Below are 20,545 nucleotides of genomic sequence, written 5' to 3' on the forward strand. Positions count from 1 at the left end.
TGCTGATACTGACTCTGGGTTTCCACTTATCACAGAGAGCCTGGTGCAAACATGGAAGGAAACTGGGATGCCCTTACAGTCACCATCGGCTGCCGAGTGCAACTTCTGCCACCGCCCGCTGCACTTTGACCTGATGAGCGAGTGGGAGCGCACCTACTTTGGGAACATGGAGCCACAATACATCACTATGTACGCCTAACCCTGCATAGAGTGCCTTATCACACCCAGATCAGATCGATCAATTGCCACAGACCAAGCCGGGTGATCACTCAACTAGTTATGTCTCCTTTATCTTGTATGTGCACTGGAATCCCTGAGAACCTGGTACTGTGTCCACATATACTGGGAAGCCCGATCCCTTCCGTCAGCCTCAGCGAGCATGCCATATTCCCAGATCAGCCTGAATTATCCGCTCTAGATAACCCTGTCTGCCCTATCATTAGCAACTAATATATTCTTACATCCAGCATCAAATACTAATTTATTGAAAGTATTTTTTTCTGAGTGCTTGCTTACTATAAATAATGTAAACAGGCAATATATTAAACAGGCAATATATTAAAATACTGCTGTACAAAATCAGAGTTTTCAGGCGCAGAAACCCACTGATTCCACATACACTGACGACCTAATGGGTTTTCTCCAGACGCGAACCCCCGTTTTTGCCGTTTTCTTGCTGACTTAACCTCGCAGCTCCATGGAGTTCGTTCCACCAGCGGGTAATCCTCATTAACGGAGTTCCTACCCCCCCTAAGCCTAACGCTGCATGGCACAGGTCATTCATATCAGACCTGTCTTCTGCCTTTTTACTCTAGATTGTGGGAACATTTCCTCAATTTTGCACCTTAGTTCTAATGAAGTGTTCTAGATCCTAAGGGGTAAATTTACTGAAGTGCAGGTTTACAGAAGTGGAGTTTTTCCCATTGCAACCAGATTTACATACCATTTATCTAGCACCTTCTAGAAGATAATAGCTACATTCTGACTGGTCGCTAAGAACAACATCTCCACTTCTGTAAAACCGCACTGTAGTAAATATAACCCTTAAGATTAGTGTTTTGCCGCAGCTAAGTCACAAAGTCCGTAGCGCACTAAACGGGGCTATGTGGCTGGATTTGAGGACTGGCGTATGTTGCAGATTGATCGTCTGTGTCCAAGCTGGTGGTGTGATCACCCATGAAGAAAACTGACAATAATAAAGTATTATGCAAGGATTCATGTGTGTTCTAGGACTGTGTGGTAGTGTGCTAGGTATTTCATACAGGAGACGGACAGAGAAGAATTGGATCTGAGACCATCTGTATGTAAGTAGTGTAAACCTCTGGCAGCCTCCTCTGGGGGGGCAGAGGGGTGCTTACTTACACAGGGGCAGATGTACTACGCCTTGGAGGATCATAAAGTGGAGAGATAAAGTATCATTCAATCAGCTCCTAAGTGCCATTTCTCCTTCATCCACTAGGGGACACTGGAGCGCAGTTACAATGGGGATATAGTAGGCAGTAACTGGGAGCTGGCACTTTAAACCTCTAGCTCTGTGGCTAGCTCCTCCCCTACTATGTCCCCCCTCCAAGCCAGTCTTTGTTTAGTGTCCAAGGGAGCTGGTCACTCTTGGGTTTTAGTGATAAAAGTGGAGAAGTGAGCCAGTGGAGAACTTACCCATGGCAACCAATCAGCATTGATATAACATTTATAATTTGCATACTATAGAAGTATACAGAGCAGCCGATCGGTTGCCATGGGCAACTTCTCCGCTTTTATCACTGCTTAGTACATCTCCCCCTTAAGTCCTAGTTGCCACAACAGTTGTTCTTCAGGGAATATTTGTTTTATTTCCTCCCTGCCCAAGTCAACTAAATAGTACATTACAAATGAATTTATATCAAATATTTTATTGTTAGCAACAAGTACAAAATTTTGTTCTTTTATAAAATATCACAGCAGCCTTTCATCAGCCCAGTGACAACTGGGACAAGTAGAGACAATCTATACACATATAAAAAGGGCAGACTGTATATATAAGTGCTTTATATTAGATTTCGGGAGAATAAGAAAGACAGTGCGACAGGATAACAGCTAAACGGAATGGTCGATCCAAGAGGAAGGAATGTGATTGGGTCAAGTTCATCAATGTCAAAACTTAGATGAAAGAATACAGTGCTCAGCCTTTTAAGCCCAATTTACAGCTGGCCAATACTGGTAATACAGTGAGAGCGGCATCGTAAACAGGGTAATGTATAATGGACTTGTGTGCATAGACTATAGCTGGTGGTAAGTAACGGCAGAAGGCATATACCAAGCTGGCGCTATACATGATAAAACCTAGGGAACACTATATAGAACACATTGCTACTTGTAATTTCTTCTGGGTGCTGTGGTTCAACAGCTGGTACGCCAAAGGTGGTCTTCTCACTGTCCTCACACGGCAATGACCATTTGACACTACAGTGTATGTTAATAATATAAAGGCAGCATCTATTTTCAAACGGTGATCATCCGTCTGTCGCAGCCTTTTTGTTAACCCAGAGGAAGAAGTTACAACGTGCCTGTGGGTTGGAAGAGTGGCCTTCGGGCCGGGCACATACGTAGAATTGTCGCCCGCAGTTGGGGCCGGCCTTCTTTACTGTCCGTAATACACAAGGTTCTCCGTGGCCCTTACAGTTGGGGGGAGGAGGGGGCCCTTTAAACAGCGTCTTCCAGAAAGCAGCCTGCTGTTGGTTCCCCTTCTGGGAGACAGAGGCTAACAGTGTGCCATCTTGCTGTGCCACATTCTTAGCGTTCTCTGCCACGCACATTGGGGTGTTATTTTGTTCCTTTGTCGGGCATGCTTTGTGCCCCGCAGGCTTAAAGAAGCCAAGCAGACTGCCTTGCCCACTCTTTGTGCCCAACTTATTCTTCTTACCTGTACTTCCATTAACCTTATCCAGTGCCCTCTTACGGATGGCAGCTGGTTGTGCCCCATCGGTGGAGGGCTGAGTGTTGGGCAGCTCCTCACTGCCTCCGGTTGTATCTGCTAAATCTTTACTTTTTTTCACCAGAAACTGAGACAGCTTCTGCTGCCGCCCAGCAAACTCCGGGAGATACTTAGTACAGAGAGGTGGGCATTTGTCAGCTGCCACAGGGCAACACTTCATAAACGCTTTGACTGGGCAGTGATCAGATCCTCCGACCTCTGGCATAATTATGGAATCCAAAAATTCCGCTTCCACTAGTCTTCTGTTGGCGAGAATATAGTCTATGCGGGTGCCATAGTTGGTTTGCCGGGCTCCGGAAACAGTACACCAACATGTAAAGGCATTTTTCTGAGTGGGATGGAAATACCGGAAACTATCATAGAAGAGGCCCCCATTCGGTGGATCTGAAGCCCCCATGTCAGATGTAACAGGGTCACTAAGGAACTGGTTCAACCACTGACGTCCTGGGTTCCCCTCAAAGGCTTCCTAAAATGTTCACAACAGATAAAATTAGTTTTTTTTAGAAATTTGATGCATTTTTTCAAATGGTTTGATTTGAAGAAGGGGAGGAATTTATAAATCAATATAAAATACTATTAAAATCGGGTTAAAGTGAGCCGGAACACTAACCCTAACCCAGGATGTCAACCCGGTATGCAAGTAGATGCCGGACGCCTGCTGAGATTTTGTTACCAACGAGCACCCGGCTCTTTCCCCACTGCGGCAGTAGTTCACTCCAGAGCTCCAGCTTCCAGCTCTCGCAGTGGGCACTATGGGAGAGACGTCATGATGTCTCTCCCATAGTTCCGAGGAGCAGGCAGCCAGAGGGGAACTACTAATGAGAATATTGCATAGGGGGCACTGCATAAGGGGCATCACTCCTGGGGGGATAAGGGGCACTACCACTGTGGGCACTGCATAAGGGGCACTACCACTACAGTGGGCCCAGCTGCTGTGGGCATTGTGTGTATTAGTGGCACTACTACTGTGGGCTTTGTGTATAAGAGGCACTAATGTGTGTCATAACATGAATAAGGGACACTACTAGGGTTGTCACTTCATCACTTTAAGTCTGGACACACAGTAATTACACAAGTTCTGTCGCTGGCTGACTTCAAGGGGTATATTCAATAAGAGTCAGGTCCATTTCCGACATGCAGTTGTCGGAATGGACCAGACAACCCCTATTCAATAGAGCGGCCAAATTAGACGGTCGGGAGGAGGTGGTGACAGCGGCGCCGGTAGGAGGTGGTGACAGCGGCGCCGGGAGAGGGGGGGCGGCGGGGGAGAGCAGCGGAGGAGTCGGAGCAGACAGGGGAGGAGCAGCGGCTGCAGCCCGCAGCAGCGTCCACCTGGCTCCAGCAAGCGGGACCTCGCTTGCTGGGGCCGGGTGGACGCTGCTGCTGGGTCCCTGCTCTCCCCGCTGCTCCCCCGTCTCCTGCTCTCAGCTCACTCATCTCAATCCGACTTTTTTTAAAGTTGGATTGAGATTGTCGGAAACGGGGCTAAAACCTGTCGGGTTTGGCCCCGCTTCCGACAATGCACGCTGATCGCGGCTGAAGCCGCCGATCAGCGTGCATTCCGACAAGTCGGGTTTCCAGACTTGTCGGAATAAATTGGGCAGTAATGAATAGGTCAGAACCCCTTCCGACCTAAAACTGTCGGAAGCTGCCGTCTTTTCGACAAGACGGCAGCTTCCGACAATTATTGAATATACCCCCAAGACTCCATTTCACCTGGTTTTAATCATCCACAGAACCTGTGTAATTAATGTGTGTCCAGAATTAAAGGGATGAGGTGGCAACCCTAGACACTACTATGTAGTGTAATGTGAATAAGATTGTGCTACTGTGCAACGTCATTTGAAATTGGGGATACTATTGTGTGACTACGCCCCTTTTTTAGACCACCCCCCCTTTTAGATGACCCCCTTTTTTGCTATGCACGCAGTCCCTTTATTTAATAGGCACCTTTGGTGGTGGTGGGGGTGAGTTCCACCAACTCTCTAGGACCACTTTATGCACTGATTAAAATAGTAAAGCTCCATGAAATGTCTTTAGCATTTTTCACATTATCTGTGCCACCCACCCAGCAGTACGGGACTAAACTGTGAAAAATCGGTGTAATAAAACATGATTGGGTTGGTGTTAGTCTCTGGCTCTCACAATAGCTTTAAGTAAAGTGAGAAAAGTGTTTTTTTAGTTGTTTCTTAATAGAAAAAAAAAAAAAAATCACATCACAGACTGTCCACACTTGGATATGCACCCTTTAATTTATTGCATGTAACATGTAAAGAATCAGCCCATTGCTAGCTGCGGCTGGAGCTTCCTGGTTTCAATTCATGAAAATAAGCAAAGTCAAAAATTACTGCTGCTGGGCCAGCCGGTGATCTGTGCACGTACAGGAAAAACTCCACTGGAATTTCAGTTTCAAAACCGGGAGCCCAAAATACCCTGTACCCAACATCAGCAGAAAACACTGCCCGTCTCTCCCATGTGACATCACTGGCATGCATATAACACCAGCACAATACATTACCTGTCTCTCCCTTGTGACATTATCGGCATGCATATAATATCAGCACTAAGCACTACCTGTCTCTCGCTTGTGACATCACCGTCATATATATAACATCAGCACTAAGCACTACCTGTCTCTCGCTTGTGACATCACCACCATGCATCTAACATCTGCACTAAGCATTACCTGTCTCTCCCTTGTGACATCACCACCATGCATCTAACATAGGGGTGGGCAAAATACGGCCCGCGGGCCGGATGCGGCCCGCAAACCGATCCTGCCCGGCCCACTGCTTCCCACCAGTGTGCAATGACAAGCGGCCCGACCGACCGAGCTGCTTGTCATTGCTCTGCAGTACCTCCAAGCTGCCGGCGCCCGTCTCCCCTGCTGCTGCACGGCGCCTGACACACTCATCCTCTTCCTTCCGCCTCCACAGTCCCCAGTGACAAAGGCAGAGATCAGCCGAAAAGGGGGCGGAGCTAGGCGGAGATGAGGGGGCGTGGCTACGCGGGACCTAAGGGGGCGTGGCTACACTGGACATAAGCCACTGCTACAGATCCATCCTTCCTGCCACTGCCAGCCAAACACAGATCAGTAAGTTAATGGAAAAAGTGAGGGAAAGAAAGTGTGTGTGTATATACATGTGTATGTATATATATATATATATATATATATATATATAATAAGATTTTACTTACCGATAAATCTATTTCTCGGAGTCCGTAGTGGATGCTGGGGTTCCTGAAAGGACCATGGGGAATAGCGGCTCCGCAGGAGACAGGGCACAAAAAGTAAAGCTTTTTCCGATCAGGTGGTGTGCACTGGCTCCTCCCCCTATGACCCTCCTCCAGACTCCAGTTAGGTACTGTGCCCGGACGAGCGTACACAATAAGGGAGGATTTTGAATCCCGGGTAAGACTCATACCAGCCACACCAATCACACCGTACAACTTGTGATCTAAACCCAGTTAACAGTATGATAACAGCGGAGCCTCTGAAAGATGGCTTCCTACAACAATAACCCGAATAAGTTAACAATAACTATGTACAATTTATGCAGATAATCCGCACTTGGGATGGGCGCCCAGCATCCACTACGGACTCCGAGAAATAGATTTATCGGTAAGTAAAATCTTATTTTCTCTATCGTCCTAGTGGATGCTGGGGTTCCTGAAAGGACCATGGGGATTATACCAAAGCTCCCAAACGGGCGGGAGAGTGCGGATGACTCTGCAGCACCGAATGAGAGAACTCCAGGTCCTCCTTAGCCAGAGTATCAAATTTGTAAAATTTTACAAACGTGTTCTCCCCTGACCACGTAGCTGCTCGGCAAAGTTGTAATGCCGAGACCCCTCGGGCAGCCGCCCAAGATGAGCCCACCTTCCTTGTGGAGTGGGCCTTTACAGATTTAGGCTGTGGCAGGCCTGCCACAGAATGTGCCAGTTGGATTGTGCTACAGATCCAACGAGCAATCGTCTGCTTAGACGCAGGAGCACCCATCTTGTTGGGTGCATACAATATAAACAACGAGTCAGATTTTCTGACTCCAGCTGTTCTTGCAATATATATTTTTAATGCTCTGACAACGTCCAGTAACTTGGAGTCCTCCAAGTCACTTGTAGCCGCAGGCACTACAATAGGCTGGTTCAGATGAAATGCTGACACCACCTTAGGGAGAAAATGCGGACGAGTCCGCAGTTCTGCCCTGTCCGAATGGAAAATCAGATATGGGCTTTTGTAAGATAAAGCTGCCAATTCTGACACTCTCCTGGCAGAAGCCAGGGCTAGAAGCATGGTCACTTTCCAAGTGAGATATTTCAAATCCACCTTATTTAGTGGTTCAAACCAATGAGATTTTAGAAAATCCAAAACTACATTGAGATCCCACGGTGCCACTGGAGGCACCACAGGAGGCTGTATATGCAGCACTCCCTTCACAAAAGTCTGGACTTCAGGGACTGAAGCCAATTCTTTTTGAAAGAAAATCGACAGGGCCGAAATTTGAACCTTAATAGATCCCAATTTGAGACCCATAGACAATCCTGATTGCAGGAAATGTAGGAATCGACCCAGTTGAAATTCCTCCGTCGGAGCACTCCGATCTTCGCACCACGCAACATATTTTCGCCAAATTCGGTGATAATGTTGCACGGTTACTTCTTTCCTTGCTTTAATCAAAGTAGGAATGACTTCTTCCGGCATGCCTTTTTCCATTAGGATCCGGCGTTCAACCGCCATGCCGTCAAACGCAGCCGCGGTAAGTCTTGAAACAGACAGGGACCCTGCTGAAGCAAGTCCCTCCTTAGAGGTAGAGGCCACGGATCTTCCGTGATCATCTCTTGAAGTTCCGGGTACCAAGTCCTTCTTGGCCAATCCGGAACCACTAGTATCGTTCTTACGCCTCTTTGCCGTATAATTCTCAATACTTTTGGTATGAGAGGCAGAGGAGGAAACACATACACCGACTGGTACACCCAAGGCGTTACCAGCGCGTCCACAGCTATTGCCTGCGGATCTCTTGACCTGGCGCAATACCTGTCCAGTTTTTTGTTGAGGCGAGACGCCATCATGTCCACCATTGGTCTTTCCCAACGGGTTACCAGCATGTGGAAGACTTCTGGATGAAGTCCCCACTCTCCCGGGTGAAGATCGTGTCTGCTGAGGAAGTCTGCTTCCCAGTTGTCCACTCCCGGGATGAACACTGCTGATAGCGCTATCACATGATTCTCTGCCCAGCGAAGAATCCTTGCAGCTTCTGCCATTGCACTCCTGCTTCTTGTGCCGCCCTGTCTGTTCACATGGGCGACTGCCGTGATGTTGTCCGACTGGATCAACACCGGTTTTCCCTGAAGCAGAGGTTCTGCCTGGCTTAGAGCATTGTATATTGCTCTTAGTTCCAGAATGTTTATGTGAAGAGACGTTTCCAGGCTCGTCCATACTCCCTGGAAGTTTCTTCCTTGTGTGACTGCTCCCCAGCCTCTCAGGCTGGCGTCCGTGGTCACCAGGATCCAATCCTGTATGCCGAATCTGCGGCCCTCCAATAGATGAGGACTCTGCAACCACCACAGAAGAGACACCCTTGTCCTTGGAGACAGGGTTATCCGTAGGTGCATCTGAAGATGCGACCCTGACCATTTGTCCAACAGATCCCTTTGGAAAATTCTTGCGTGGAATCTGCCGAATGGAATTGCTTCGTAAGAAGCTACCATTTTTCCCAGGACTCTTGTGCATTGATGTACAGACACCTTTCCTGGTTTTAGGAGGTTCCTGACAAGCTCGGATAACTCCTTGGCTTTTTCCTCCGGGAGAAAAACCTTTTTCTGAACCGTGTCCAGAATCATCCCTAGGAACAGCAGACGAGTTGTCGGCATTAACTGGGATTTTGGAATATTCAGAATCCACCCGTGCTGTTTTAGCACTTCTTGAGACAGTGCTAATCCCATCTCTAGCTGTTCTCTGGACCTCGCCCTTATTAGGAGATCGTCCAAGTATGGGATAATTAATACGCCTTTTCTTCGAAGAAGAATCATCATCTCGGCCATTACCTTTGTAAAGATCCGAGGTGCCGTGGACAATCCGAACGGCAGCGTCTGAAACTGATAGTGACAGTTTTGTACAACGAACCTGAGGTACCCCTGGTGTGAGGGGTAAATTGGAACGTGGAGATACGCATCCTTGATGTCCAAGGATACCATAAAGTCCCCCTCTTCCAGGTTCGCTATCACTGCTCTGAGTGACTCCATTTTGAACTTGAACTTCTTTATGTACAGGTTCAAGGACTTCAGATTTAGAATAGGCCTTACCGAGCCATCCGGCTTCGGTACCACAAAAAGAGTGGAATAATACCCCTTCCCTTGTTGTAGAAGAGGTACCTTGACTATCACCTGCTGAGAGTACAGCTTGTGAATGGCTTCCAAAACCGTCTCCCTTTCGGAGGGGGACGTTGGTAAAGCAGACTTTAGGAAACGGCGAGGTGGATCCGTCTCTAATTCCAACCTGTACCCTTGAGATATTATCTGCAGGATCCAGGGATCTACCTGCGAGTGAGCCCACTGCGCGCTGTAATTTTTGAGACGACCGCCCACCATCCCCGAGTCCGCTTGAGGAGCCCCAGCGTCATGCTGAGGCTTTTGTAGAAGCCGGGGAGGGCTTCTGTTCCTGGGAAGGAGCTGCGTGTTGCTGTCTCTTCCCTCGACCTTTGCCTCGTGGCAGATATGAATAGCCCTTTGCTCTCTTATTTTTAAAGGAACGAAAGGGCTGCGGTTGAAAAGTCGGTGCCTTTTTCTGTGGGGGAGTGACTTGAGGTAGAAAGGTGGATTTCCCGGCTGTAGCCGTGGCCACCAAATCTGATAGACCGACTCCAAATAACTCCTCCCCTTTATACGGCAAAACTTCCATATGCCGTTTTGAATCAGCATCACCTGACCACTGTCGCGTCCATAAAGCTCTTCTGGCCGAAATGGACATAGCACTTACCCGTGATGCCAGTGTGCAGATATCCCTCTGTGCATCACGCATGTAAAGAAATGCATCCTTTATTTGTTCTAACGACAGTAAAATATTGTCCCTGTCCAGGGTATCAATATTTTCAATCAGGGACTCTGACCAAACTACCCCAGCACTGCCCATCCAGGCAGTCGCTACAGCTGGTCGTAGTATAACACCTGCATGTGTGTATATACTTTTTTGGATATTTTCCATCCTCCTATCTGATGGATCTTTAAGTGCGGCCGTCTCAGGAGAGGGTAACGCCACTTGTTTAGATAAGCGTGTTAGCGCCTTGTCCACCCTAGAAGGTGTTTCCCAGCGCTCCCTAACCTCTGGCGGGAAAGGGTATAATGCCAATAATTTCTTTGAAATTATCAGTGTTTTATCAGGGGCAACCCACGCTTCATTACACACGTCATTTAATTCTTCTGATTCAGGAAAAACTATAGGTAGTTTTTTCATACCCCACATAATACCCTGTTTAGTGGTACCTGTAGTATCAGCTAAATGTAACGCCTCCTTCATTGCCAAAATCATATAACGTGTGGCCCTACTGGAAAATACGGTTGATTCGTCACCGTCACCACTGGAGTCATCGCCTGTGTCTGGGTCTGTGTCGACCGACTGAGGCAAAGGGCGTTTCACAGCCCCTGACGGTGTTTGAGTCGCCTGGACAGGCACTAATTGATTGTCCGGCCGCCTCATGTCGTCAAACGACTGCTTTAGCGTGTTGACACTATCCCGTAGTTCCATAAATAAAGGCATCCATTCCGGTGTCGACTCCCTAGGGGGTGACATCCTCATATTTGGCAATTGCTCCGCCTCCACACCAATATCGTCCTCATACATGTCGACACACACGTACCGACACACAGCAGACACACAGGGAATGCTCCTAACGAAGACAGGACCCACTAGCCCTTTGGGGAGACAGAGGGAGAGTTTGCCAGCACACACCAAAAGCGCTATATATATATCAGGGATAGCCTTATAATAAGTGCTCCCTTATAGCTGCTTTGTTATATCAAATTATCGCCATAAATGTGCCCCCCCCTCTCTGTTTTACCCTGTTTCTGTAGTGCAGTGCAGGGGAGAGACTTGGGAGCCGTCCTGACCAGCGGAACTGTGAGAGGAAATGGCGCCGTGTGCTGAGGAGATAGGCCCCGCCCCTTTTCTGGCGGGCTCGTCTCCCGCTATTTAGAGAAATTAGGCAGGGGTTAAATATCTCCATATAGCCTCTAGGGCTATATGTGAGGTATTTTTAGCCTTTATAGGTAATCATTTTGCCTCCCAGGGCGCCCCCCTCCCAGCGCCCTGCACCCTCAGTGACTGCCGTGTGAAGTGTGCTGAGAGGAAAATGGCGCACAGCTGCAGTGCTGTGCGCTACCTTTTGAAGACTGCAGGAGTCTTCAGCCGCCGATTCTGGACCTCTTCTGTCTTCAGCATCTGCAAGGGGGCCGGCGGCGTGGCTCCGGTGACCATCCAGGCTGTACCCGTGATCGTCCCTCTGGAGCTTGATGTCCAGTAGCCAAGAAGCCAATCCATCCTGCACGCAGGTGAGTTGACTCCTTCTCCCCTCAGTCCCTCGCTGCAGTGATCCTGTTGCCAGCAGGAATCACTGTAAAATAAAAAACCTAGCTAAACTTTTTCTAAGCAGCTCTTTAGGAGAGCCACCTAGATTGCACCCTTCTCGGCCGGGCACAAAAATCTAACTGGAGTCTGGAGGAGGGTCATAGGGGGAGGAGCCAGTGCACACCACCTGATCGGAAAAAGCTTTACTTTTTGTGCCCTGTCTCCTGCGGAGCCGCTATTCCCCATGGTCCTTTCAGGAACCCCAGCATCCACTAGGACGATAGAGAAATATATATATATATATATATATATATATAAGCAGGGTGGTGAGGGCGGCACTCAGACAGACTTCTCAACATGTAAAAAGGTACTTTATTCGGCCAACATGTTTCGGGGAGTGTGTATATGTTTGTGTGTGCGGGCAGTGGCGTCAGACTGTTTTTAGTTTAGGGGGGAGATCTTTAACGCTCGCTGTACCACCCCCAACCCTCCCCCCCGGATTCTTTAACCGTGTCACTTCCCCGTGTTCTGTCACTAAGTCACCCCCCCCCCGTGTTGTTACCGTGTCACCTCCCGTGTTCTGTCACCGTGTCCTGTCACCCCCCACGTTCTGTCAGTGTGTCACCCCCGTGTTCTGCCACTGAGTCAGTCCCCCCGCGTTCTGTCACCATGTCACACACCCCCGCGTTCTGTCATCGTGTTACCCCCCCATGTTCTGTCACTGTGTCACCCCCCTGTGTTCGGTCACCGTGTCACCCCCATGTTCTGTCACTAAGTCACCCCGCCGTGTTGTTACCGTGTCACCTCCCGTGTTCTGTCACTGTGTCACCCCCCCGTGTTCTGTCACCGTGTCACCCCCCCGTGTTCTGTCACTGTGTCACCCCCCCGTGTTCTGTCACCATGTCACCCGCCCATATTCTGTCACCGTGTCACCCCCTGTGTTCCATCACCGTGGCCCACCCCCGTGTTCTGTCAGTGTCAAGCCCCCCGTGTTCTGTCACCGCGTCACCCCCTGTGTTCCATCACCGTGTTCCACCCCCCGTGTTCTGTCACTGTGTCACACCTTTCATCAGGGGCCATAAGACACTGGATAATTTGCTTGCTGTGCAATGATTATCCCAAATAAAATGTTAATGTGTAAAAGGGGACGCTACCTGCCGTAATGTGTAAAAGGGGGCTCTACCTTCCGTAATGTGTGAAAGGGGACTCTACCTGCTGTAATGTGTAAAAGAGGGGCTCTACCTGGAGTAATGTGTGTAAGTGGCGCTACTGTGTGGCATAATTTGAATAATGGAGACTATTGTACAGCCGAATATGAATCTGTATTATTTTTTGGCCACACCCCTTCCCCATGAAGCCACGTCCCTATATTTTTGGCACGTGGGGGAGCTGCTATTTTGTGTGCGACCCTCGAATACTGACAGGAAAGTGTCAAGTGGCCCCTCAGATGAAATAATTGCCCACCCCTGATCTAACATCTGCACTAAGCACTACCTGTCTCTCCCTTGTGACATCACCACCATGCATATGACATCAGCACTAAGCACTACCTGTCTCTCCCTTGTGACATCACCGCCATGCGTATAACATCAGCACAATACACTACCTGTCTCTCCATTGTGACATCACCACCATGTACATAACATCAGCACAATACACTACCTGTCTCTCCCTTGTGACATAACCACCATGTATATAACATCAGCACAATACACTACCTGTCTCTCCCTTGTGACATCACCATATATATAACATCAGCACTGCCTGTCTCTTCCTTGTGACATCACCACCATGTATATAACATCAGCACAATACACTACCTGTCTCTCCCTTGTGACATCACCATGTATATAACATCAGCACAATACACTACCTGTCTCTCCCTTGTGACATCACCACCATGCATATAACATCTGCACTAAGCACTACCTGTCTCTCCCTTGTGACATCACCACCATGTATATAACATCAGCACAATACACTACCTGTCTCTCCCTTGTGACATAACCACCATGTATATAACATCAGCACAATACACTACCTGTCTCTCCCTTGTGACATCACCACCATGTATATAACATCAGCACAGTACACTGCCTGTCTCTTCCTTGTGACATCACCACCATGTATATAACATCAGCACAATACACTGCCTGTCTCTCCCTTGTGACATCACTGCCATGCATATAACACCAGCACAATACACTACCTGTCTCTCCCTTGTGACATCACCACCATGCATCTAACATCTGCACAATACACTACCTGTCTCTCCCTTGTGACATCACCACCATGCATCTAACATCTGCACAATACACTACCTGTCTCTCCCTTGTGACATCACCACCATGCATATGACATCAGCACTAAGCACTACCTGTCTCTCCCTTGTGACATCACCGCCATGCGTATAACATCAGCACAATACACTACCTGTCTCTCCCTTGTGACATCACCACCATGTATATAACATCAGCACAATACACTACCTGTCTCTCCCTTGTGACATCACCACCATGTATATAACATCAGCACAATACACTACCTGTCTCTCCCTTGTGACATAACCACCATGTATATAACATCAGCACAATACACTACCTGTCTCTCCCTTGTGACATCACCACCATGTATATAACATCTGCACTAAGCACTACCTGTCTCTCCCTTGTGACATCACCACCATGCATATGACATCAGCACTAGGCACTACCTGTCCCTCCCTTGTGACATCACCGCCATGCGTATAACATCAGCACAATACACTACCTGTCTCTCCCTTGTGACCTCACCACCATGTATATAACATCAGCACAATACACTACCTGTCTCTCCCTTGTGACATCACCACCATGTATATAAATAACATCAGCACAATACACTACCTGTCTCTCCCTTGTGACATCACCACCATGTATATAACATCAGCACAATACACTACCTGTCTCTTCCTTGTGACATCACCACCATGTATATAACATCAGCACAATACACTGCCTGTCTCTCCCTTGTGACATCACCACCATGTATATAACATCAGCACAATACACTACCTGTCTCTCCCTTGTGACATAACCACCATGTATATAACATCAGCACAATACACTACCTGTCTCTCCCTTGTGACATCATCACCATGTATATAACATCAGCACAGTACACTGCCTGTCTCTTCCTTGTGACATCACCACCATGTATATATCAGCACAATACACTACCTGTCTCTCCCTTGTGACATCACCATGTATATAACATCAGCAATGCCTGTCTCTCCCTTGTGACATCACCATGTATATAACATCAGCACAGTACACTGCCTGTCTCTTCCTTGTGACATCACCACCATGTATATAACATCAGCACAATACACTGCCTGTCTCTCCCTTGTGACATCACCATGTATATAACATCAGCACTGCCTGTCTCTTCCTTGTGACATCACCACCATGTATATAACATCAGCACAATACACTGCCTGTCTCTCCCTTGTGACATCACCATGTATATAACATCAGCACAATACACTGCCTGTCTCTCCCTTGTGACATCACCATGTATATAACATCAGCACTGCCTGTCTCTCCCTTGTGACATCACCATGTATATAACATCAGCACTGCCTGTCTCTTCCTTGTGACATCACTGACTGCCAGTAATAATATTTGACTTTTAGATTTCATATTGTTTTTAGTCTATATACTTGTTTGATAAATGTAGATTTATATACTTGTTTGATAAATGTAGTCTATATACTTGTTTAATAAATGTAGATTTATTTTTTTAAATATAAGCTGTAGTGAAAGATCACAATTAATTAAAAACACTTTACAGAGAAAAGAAAATAATAAGCAAGAATTTAACAGTCAATAGTAATCAAAACATAAATTAATTAATTACAGTACAGTGATCAGCTGGGATGTAGTTATGTGACCGCCGGCACAATACCGGCACCTACATCCCGCCCCCTCACAATCCCTACAGTTGGCATGCCGACTAACAGGGACTATTCCAACTTGTGGGTGTCCAAGAACACCCACAAAGTGGGAACAGAACCTGTGGCGAGCGCAGTGAGCCCAAAAGGGACGTTCTTGCGCTCGCCCCCCTGTTGGGCATCTCAGTGCCGGAATCCCGGGGGTCGGTATGGTGACCAGCGGTCGGGACGCGATACAATCCCGAATAGTTTTGTGGTAAAGAAAAGGGGGAAAAAAAGAGGGAAGGAAGGCGCTTGGGAAGAGAGCGGTGTGCAGGCCGTAAAGAGAGAAGAAAGGAGGAGGATCAGACAGAGACAAAGATAGAAGAGAAAGAGATCCTACATCTAAATGTATTTCTCTAACGTCCTAGTGGATGCTGGGGACTCCGTAAGGACCATGGGGAATAGACGGGCTCTGCAGGAGACATGGGCACTTTAAGAAAGAACTTAGATTCTGGTGTGCTCTGGCTCCTCCCTCTATGTCCCTCCTCCAGACCTCAGTTTGATTCTGTGCCCGGAGGAGCTGAATGCTGTTCAGTGAGCTCTCCTGAGCTTGCTGTAAGAAAGTATTTTGTTAGGTTTTTTATTTTCAGGGAGCTCTGCTGGCAACAGACTCCCTGCATCGTGGGACTGAGGGGAGAGAAGCAGCCCTACTCTCTGAAGATAGGTCCTGCTTCTTAGGCTACTGGACACCATTAGCTCCAGAGGGATCGTACACAGGATCTCACCCTCGTCGTCCGATCCCAGAGCCGCGCCGCCGTCCCCCTCGCAGAGCCGGAAGACAGAAGCCGGGTGAGCATAAGAAGCAAGAAGACTTCGAAATCGGCGGCAGAAGACTCCTGTCTTCACTGAGGTAGCGCACAGCACTGCACCTGTTCGCCATTGCTCCCACACACACCTCACATACTCCGGTCACTGTAAGGGTGCAGGGTGCAGGGGGGGGCGCCCTGGGCAGCAATTGGGACCTCTTTGGCAAAAGTTTAGCATATATACAGTTGGGCACTGTATATATGTACGAGCCCCCGCCAAGTAAATGTATATTTAAGCGGGACAGAAGCCCGCCGTCGAGGGGGCGGGGCTTCTTCCTCAGCACTCACCAGCGCCATGTTTTTTCTCCACATCACCGCTGAGAGGAAGCTCCCCAGCCTCTCCCCTGCAGTTACACGGTAGAAGAGGGTAAAAAGAGAGGGGGGGCACATAATTAGGCGCAAAAATCAATATAAACAGCAGCTACTGGGTTAACATTAAGTTACTGTGTTATTCCTGGGTTAATAGCGCTGGGGTGTGTGCTGGCATACTCTCTTCTCTGTCTCTCCAAAAGGGCCTTATGGGGGAATTGTCTTCAGATGAGCATTCCCTGAGTGTGTGATGTGTCGGTACGTGTGTGTCGACATGTCTGAGGTAAAAGGCTCCCCTAAGGAGGAGATGGAGCAAATGTGTGTGATGGTGTCTCAGTCGACAACGCCGACACCTGTTTGGATATGTGTAATTAAGTGCTAAGGTGAATTTATTGCACAAAAGATTAGAGAACAGACAGGGAATCTACCCATGTCTGTCCCTATGTCGCAGAGACCTTCAGAGTCTCTCAATGATCACTATCCAAAATAATAGACACTGTTATCGACACGGAGTCTGACTCCAGTGTCGACTACGATAATGCAAAGTTACAGCCAAAATGGCAGAAAAGTATTCAATATATGATTATTGTAATACAGGTTGAGTATCCCATATCCAAATATTCCGAAGTACGGAATATTCCGAAATACGGACTTTTTTGAGTGAGATAGTGAAACCTTTGTTTTTTGATGGCTCAATGTACACAAACTTTGTTTAATACTCAAAGTTATTAAAAAATATTGTATTAAATGACCTTCAGGCTGTGTGTATGATGTGTATAAGGTATATATGAAACATAAATGAATTGTGTGAATGTACACGCACTTTGTTTAATGCACAAAGTTATAAAAAATATTGGCTAAAATTACCTTCAGGCTGGGTGTATATGTGACATAAATGCATTCTGTGCTTAGACTTAGGTCCCATCACCATGATATCTCATTATGGTATGCAATTATTTGAAAATACGGAAAAATCCGATATCCAAAATTCCTCTGGTCCCAAGCATTTTGGATAAGGGATACTCAACCTGTAAAAGATGATTTGCATATCACTGATGACTCATCTGTCCCTGACACAAGGGTACACATGTTTAAGGGGAAGAAAGCTGAGGTAAATTTCCCTCCTCTCATGATGAAAAAGAGCGGGAATCTCCAGACAAAAGACTGCAGTTTCCCACAAAGAATTCTCAGGGAGTATCCTTTCCCTACTAGGGCCAGGATACGATGGGAATCTACCCCTAGGGTGTCACGTTTGCCCAAAAGGTAGCCCTGACTTAACAGCTATCCTCAGGGATCCTGCAGATAGCGTGCACATTCTGGTACACTACTCAGACCGGCGATTGTGTCGGTATGGGTTTATAGCGCTGTAGCAGCGTGGACATGTACCTTATCAGCAGAGACTGAGACCCTAGTATGTATATGTGTGTATATATATATATATATATATATATATATATATATATATATATATATAGAGAGAGAGAGAGAGAGAGAGAGAGAGAGAGAGAGAGAGAGAGATATAGAGATATATAGAGATATATATATATATATATATATATATATATATATAGAGATATATATATTAAAGATGCTGTCTTAAGAGATTTATATATAAAACATGCCCAGAGACATTAATCTACTGGGTTCTAGAGTCAACGCTATGTCGATTTCTGCTTGACGTGTCCTGTAGAATATGCAATGGACAGCTGATGCCGACTTAAGAGGCATATGGAAGGCTGAGGATTGTGTGGAGAAGGGATCTCGGACCTGGTCTCCACAGCTATAGCTGGTAATTCTGATCTTTTGCCTTATATTCCTGCACAGCCTAGGAAAGCACGACATTATCAAATGCAGCCTTTCGAACACAAAGAAACAAGAAAGTCCGAGGTGCGTCCTTTCTTGCCAGAGGCAGAGGAAAGTAGCTGCACAACACAGCTAGTTCCCAGGAACAGAAGTCCTCCCCGGCCTCTACAAAATCCACCGCATGTCGCTGGGGCTCCACAGGCGGAGCTAGGCCCGGTGGGGGCACGTCTTCGTAAGTTCAGCCACAAGTGGGTTCACTCCCTGTTGGATCCCTGGGCAATAGATATTGTGTCTCAGGGATACAAGCTGGACCTTGAGGAGATGCCCCCTCACCGACGGCCCTGCCGGCTTCCCCCCACGAGGGAAATAGTGTTAACTGCAATTCACAAATTGTATCTTCAACAGGTGGTGGTCAAGGTTCCCCTCCTTCAACAAGGAGGGGGTTATTATTCGGCCATGTTGTAGTCCCGAAACCGGACGGTTCGGTCAGACCCATATTGAATTTAAAATCCCTGAACATATACCTGAAAAGGTTCAAGTTCAAGATGGAATCGCTAAGAGCGGTCATCGCAAGCCTGAAAGGGGGAGATTTTATGGTGTCTCTGGACATAAAGGATGCATACCTTCATGTCCCCATTTATCCACCTCATCAGGCATACCTCAGATTTGCGGTACAGGATTGTCATTACCAATTTCAGACGTTGCCTTTTGGTCTCTCCACGGCCCCGAGAATCTTCACCAAATTAATGGCGGAAATGATGGTGCTCCTGCGGAAGCAAGGTGTCACAATTATCCCGTACTTGGACGATCTCCTCATAAAAGCGAGATCAAGAGAGCAGTTGCTGAACAGCGTATCACTTTCTCTGGAAGTGTAACGGCAACACGGCTGGATTCTATATATTTCAAAGTCGCAGTTGGTTCCTACGGCTCATCTGCCTTTCCTAGGCATGATTCTAGACACAGACCAGAAAAGGGTTTATCTCCCGATAGAGAGAGCCCAGGAGCTCATGACACTGGTCAGGAATCTATTAAAACCAAAACAGGTGTCAGTGCATCACTGCACTCGAGTCCTGGGAAGGATGGTGGCATCATACGAGGCCATTCCCTTCGGCAGGTTCCATGCGAGGACCTTCCAATGGGACTTACTGGACAAGTGGTCCGGATCACATCTTCAGATGCATCGGTTAATCACCCTGTCCCCCAGGGCCAGGGTGTCACTCCTGTGGTGGCTACAGAGTTCTCACCTTCTAGAGGGACGCTGATTCGGAATTCAGGACTGGGTCCTGGTGACCACGGACGCAAGCCTCCGAGGGTGGGGAGCAGTCACACAGGGAAGAAATTTCCAAGGTCTGTGGTCAAGTCAAGAGACTTGCCTTCACATCAACATCCTGGAACTAAGGGCCGTATACAACGCCCTACGTCAAGCGGAGCACTTGCTTCGCGACCAACCGGTTCTGATTCAGTCAGACAACATCACCGCAGTGGCTCAGGTGAACCGCCAAGGCAGCACAAGGAGAAGAGTGGGGATGGCAGAAACCACCAGAATTCTTCGCTGGGCGGAGAATCACGTAAGCGCTCTGTCAGCAGTGTTCATCCCGGGAGTGGACAACTGGGAAGCAGACTTCCTCAGCAGACACGACCTCCACCCGGGAGAGTGGGGACTTCATCAGGAAGTCTTCACACAGATCACATATCGGTGGGAACTGCCACAGGTGGACATGATGGCACCCCGCCTCAACAAAAAACTACAGAGGTATTGCGCCAGGTCAAGAGACCCTCAGGCAATAGCGGTAGACGCCCAGGTGACACCGTGGGTGTTCCAGTCGGTCTATGTATTTCCTCCTCTTCCTCTCATTCCCAAGGTGCTGAGGATAATAAGAAAAGGAGGAGTGAGAACAATCCTCATTGTTCCAGATTGGCCACGAAGGACCTGGTATCCAGATCTGCAAGAAATGCTCAGAGGACCCGTGGCCTCTTCCTCTAAGACAGGACCTGTTGCAACAGGGGCCCTGTCTGTTCCAAGTCTTACCGCGGCTGCGTTTGACGGCATGGCGGTTGAACGCCGGATCCTAGCAGAAAAGGGCATTCCAGGCGAGGTCATTCCTACGCTGATAAAGGCTAGG

General features: G+C 47.8%; 2 protein-coding genes across 11 annotated transcripts in view; one reads left to right on the top strand and one right to left on the bottom strand.

The window, feature by feature from the left end:
- The window catches only part of ALAS2 (5'-aminolevulinate synthase 2), a 129,244-nt gene extending 128,030 nt beyond the window's left edge, over nucleotides 1-1,214 (top strand). For all 7 annotated transcript variants that reach the window (XM_063936348.1, XM_063936347.1, XM_063936350.1 and 4 more), the window contains one exon: nucleotides 36-1,214. In XM_063936348.1, coding sequence (XP_063792418.1) covers nucleotides 36-199 — 164 coding nt within the window. In that variant the 3' untranslated portion in view covers nucleotides 200-1,214. The remainder of the gene's footprint in view (nucleotides 1-35) is intronic.
- A 659-nt stretch (nucleotides 1,215-1,873) lies between these two features.
- The window catches only part of APEX2 (apurinic/apyrimidinic endodeoxyribonuclease 2), a 64,096-nt gene continuing 45,424 nt past the window's right edge, over nucleotides 1,874-20,545 (bottom strand). For all 4 annotated transcript variants that reach the window (XM_063936357.1, XM_063936355.1, XM_063936356.1 and 1 more), the window contains exon 7: nucleotides 1,874-3,437. In XM_063936357.1, coding sequence (XP_063792427.1) covers nucleotides 2,490-3,437 — 948 coding nt within the window. In that variant the 3' untranslated portion in view covers nucleotides 1,874-2,489. The remainder of the gene's footprint in view (nucleotides 3,438-20,545) is intronic.

The sequence above is a fragment of the Pseudophryne corroboree genome, chromosome 8 (assembly GCF_028390025.1).
Source record: "Pseudophryne corroboree isolate aPseCor3 chromosome 8, aPseCor3.hap2, whole genome shotgun sequence".
NCBI lineage: Eukaryota > Metazoa > Chordata > Amphibia > Anura > Myobatrachidae > Pseudophryne > Pseudophryne corroboree.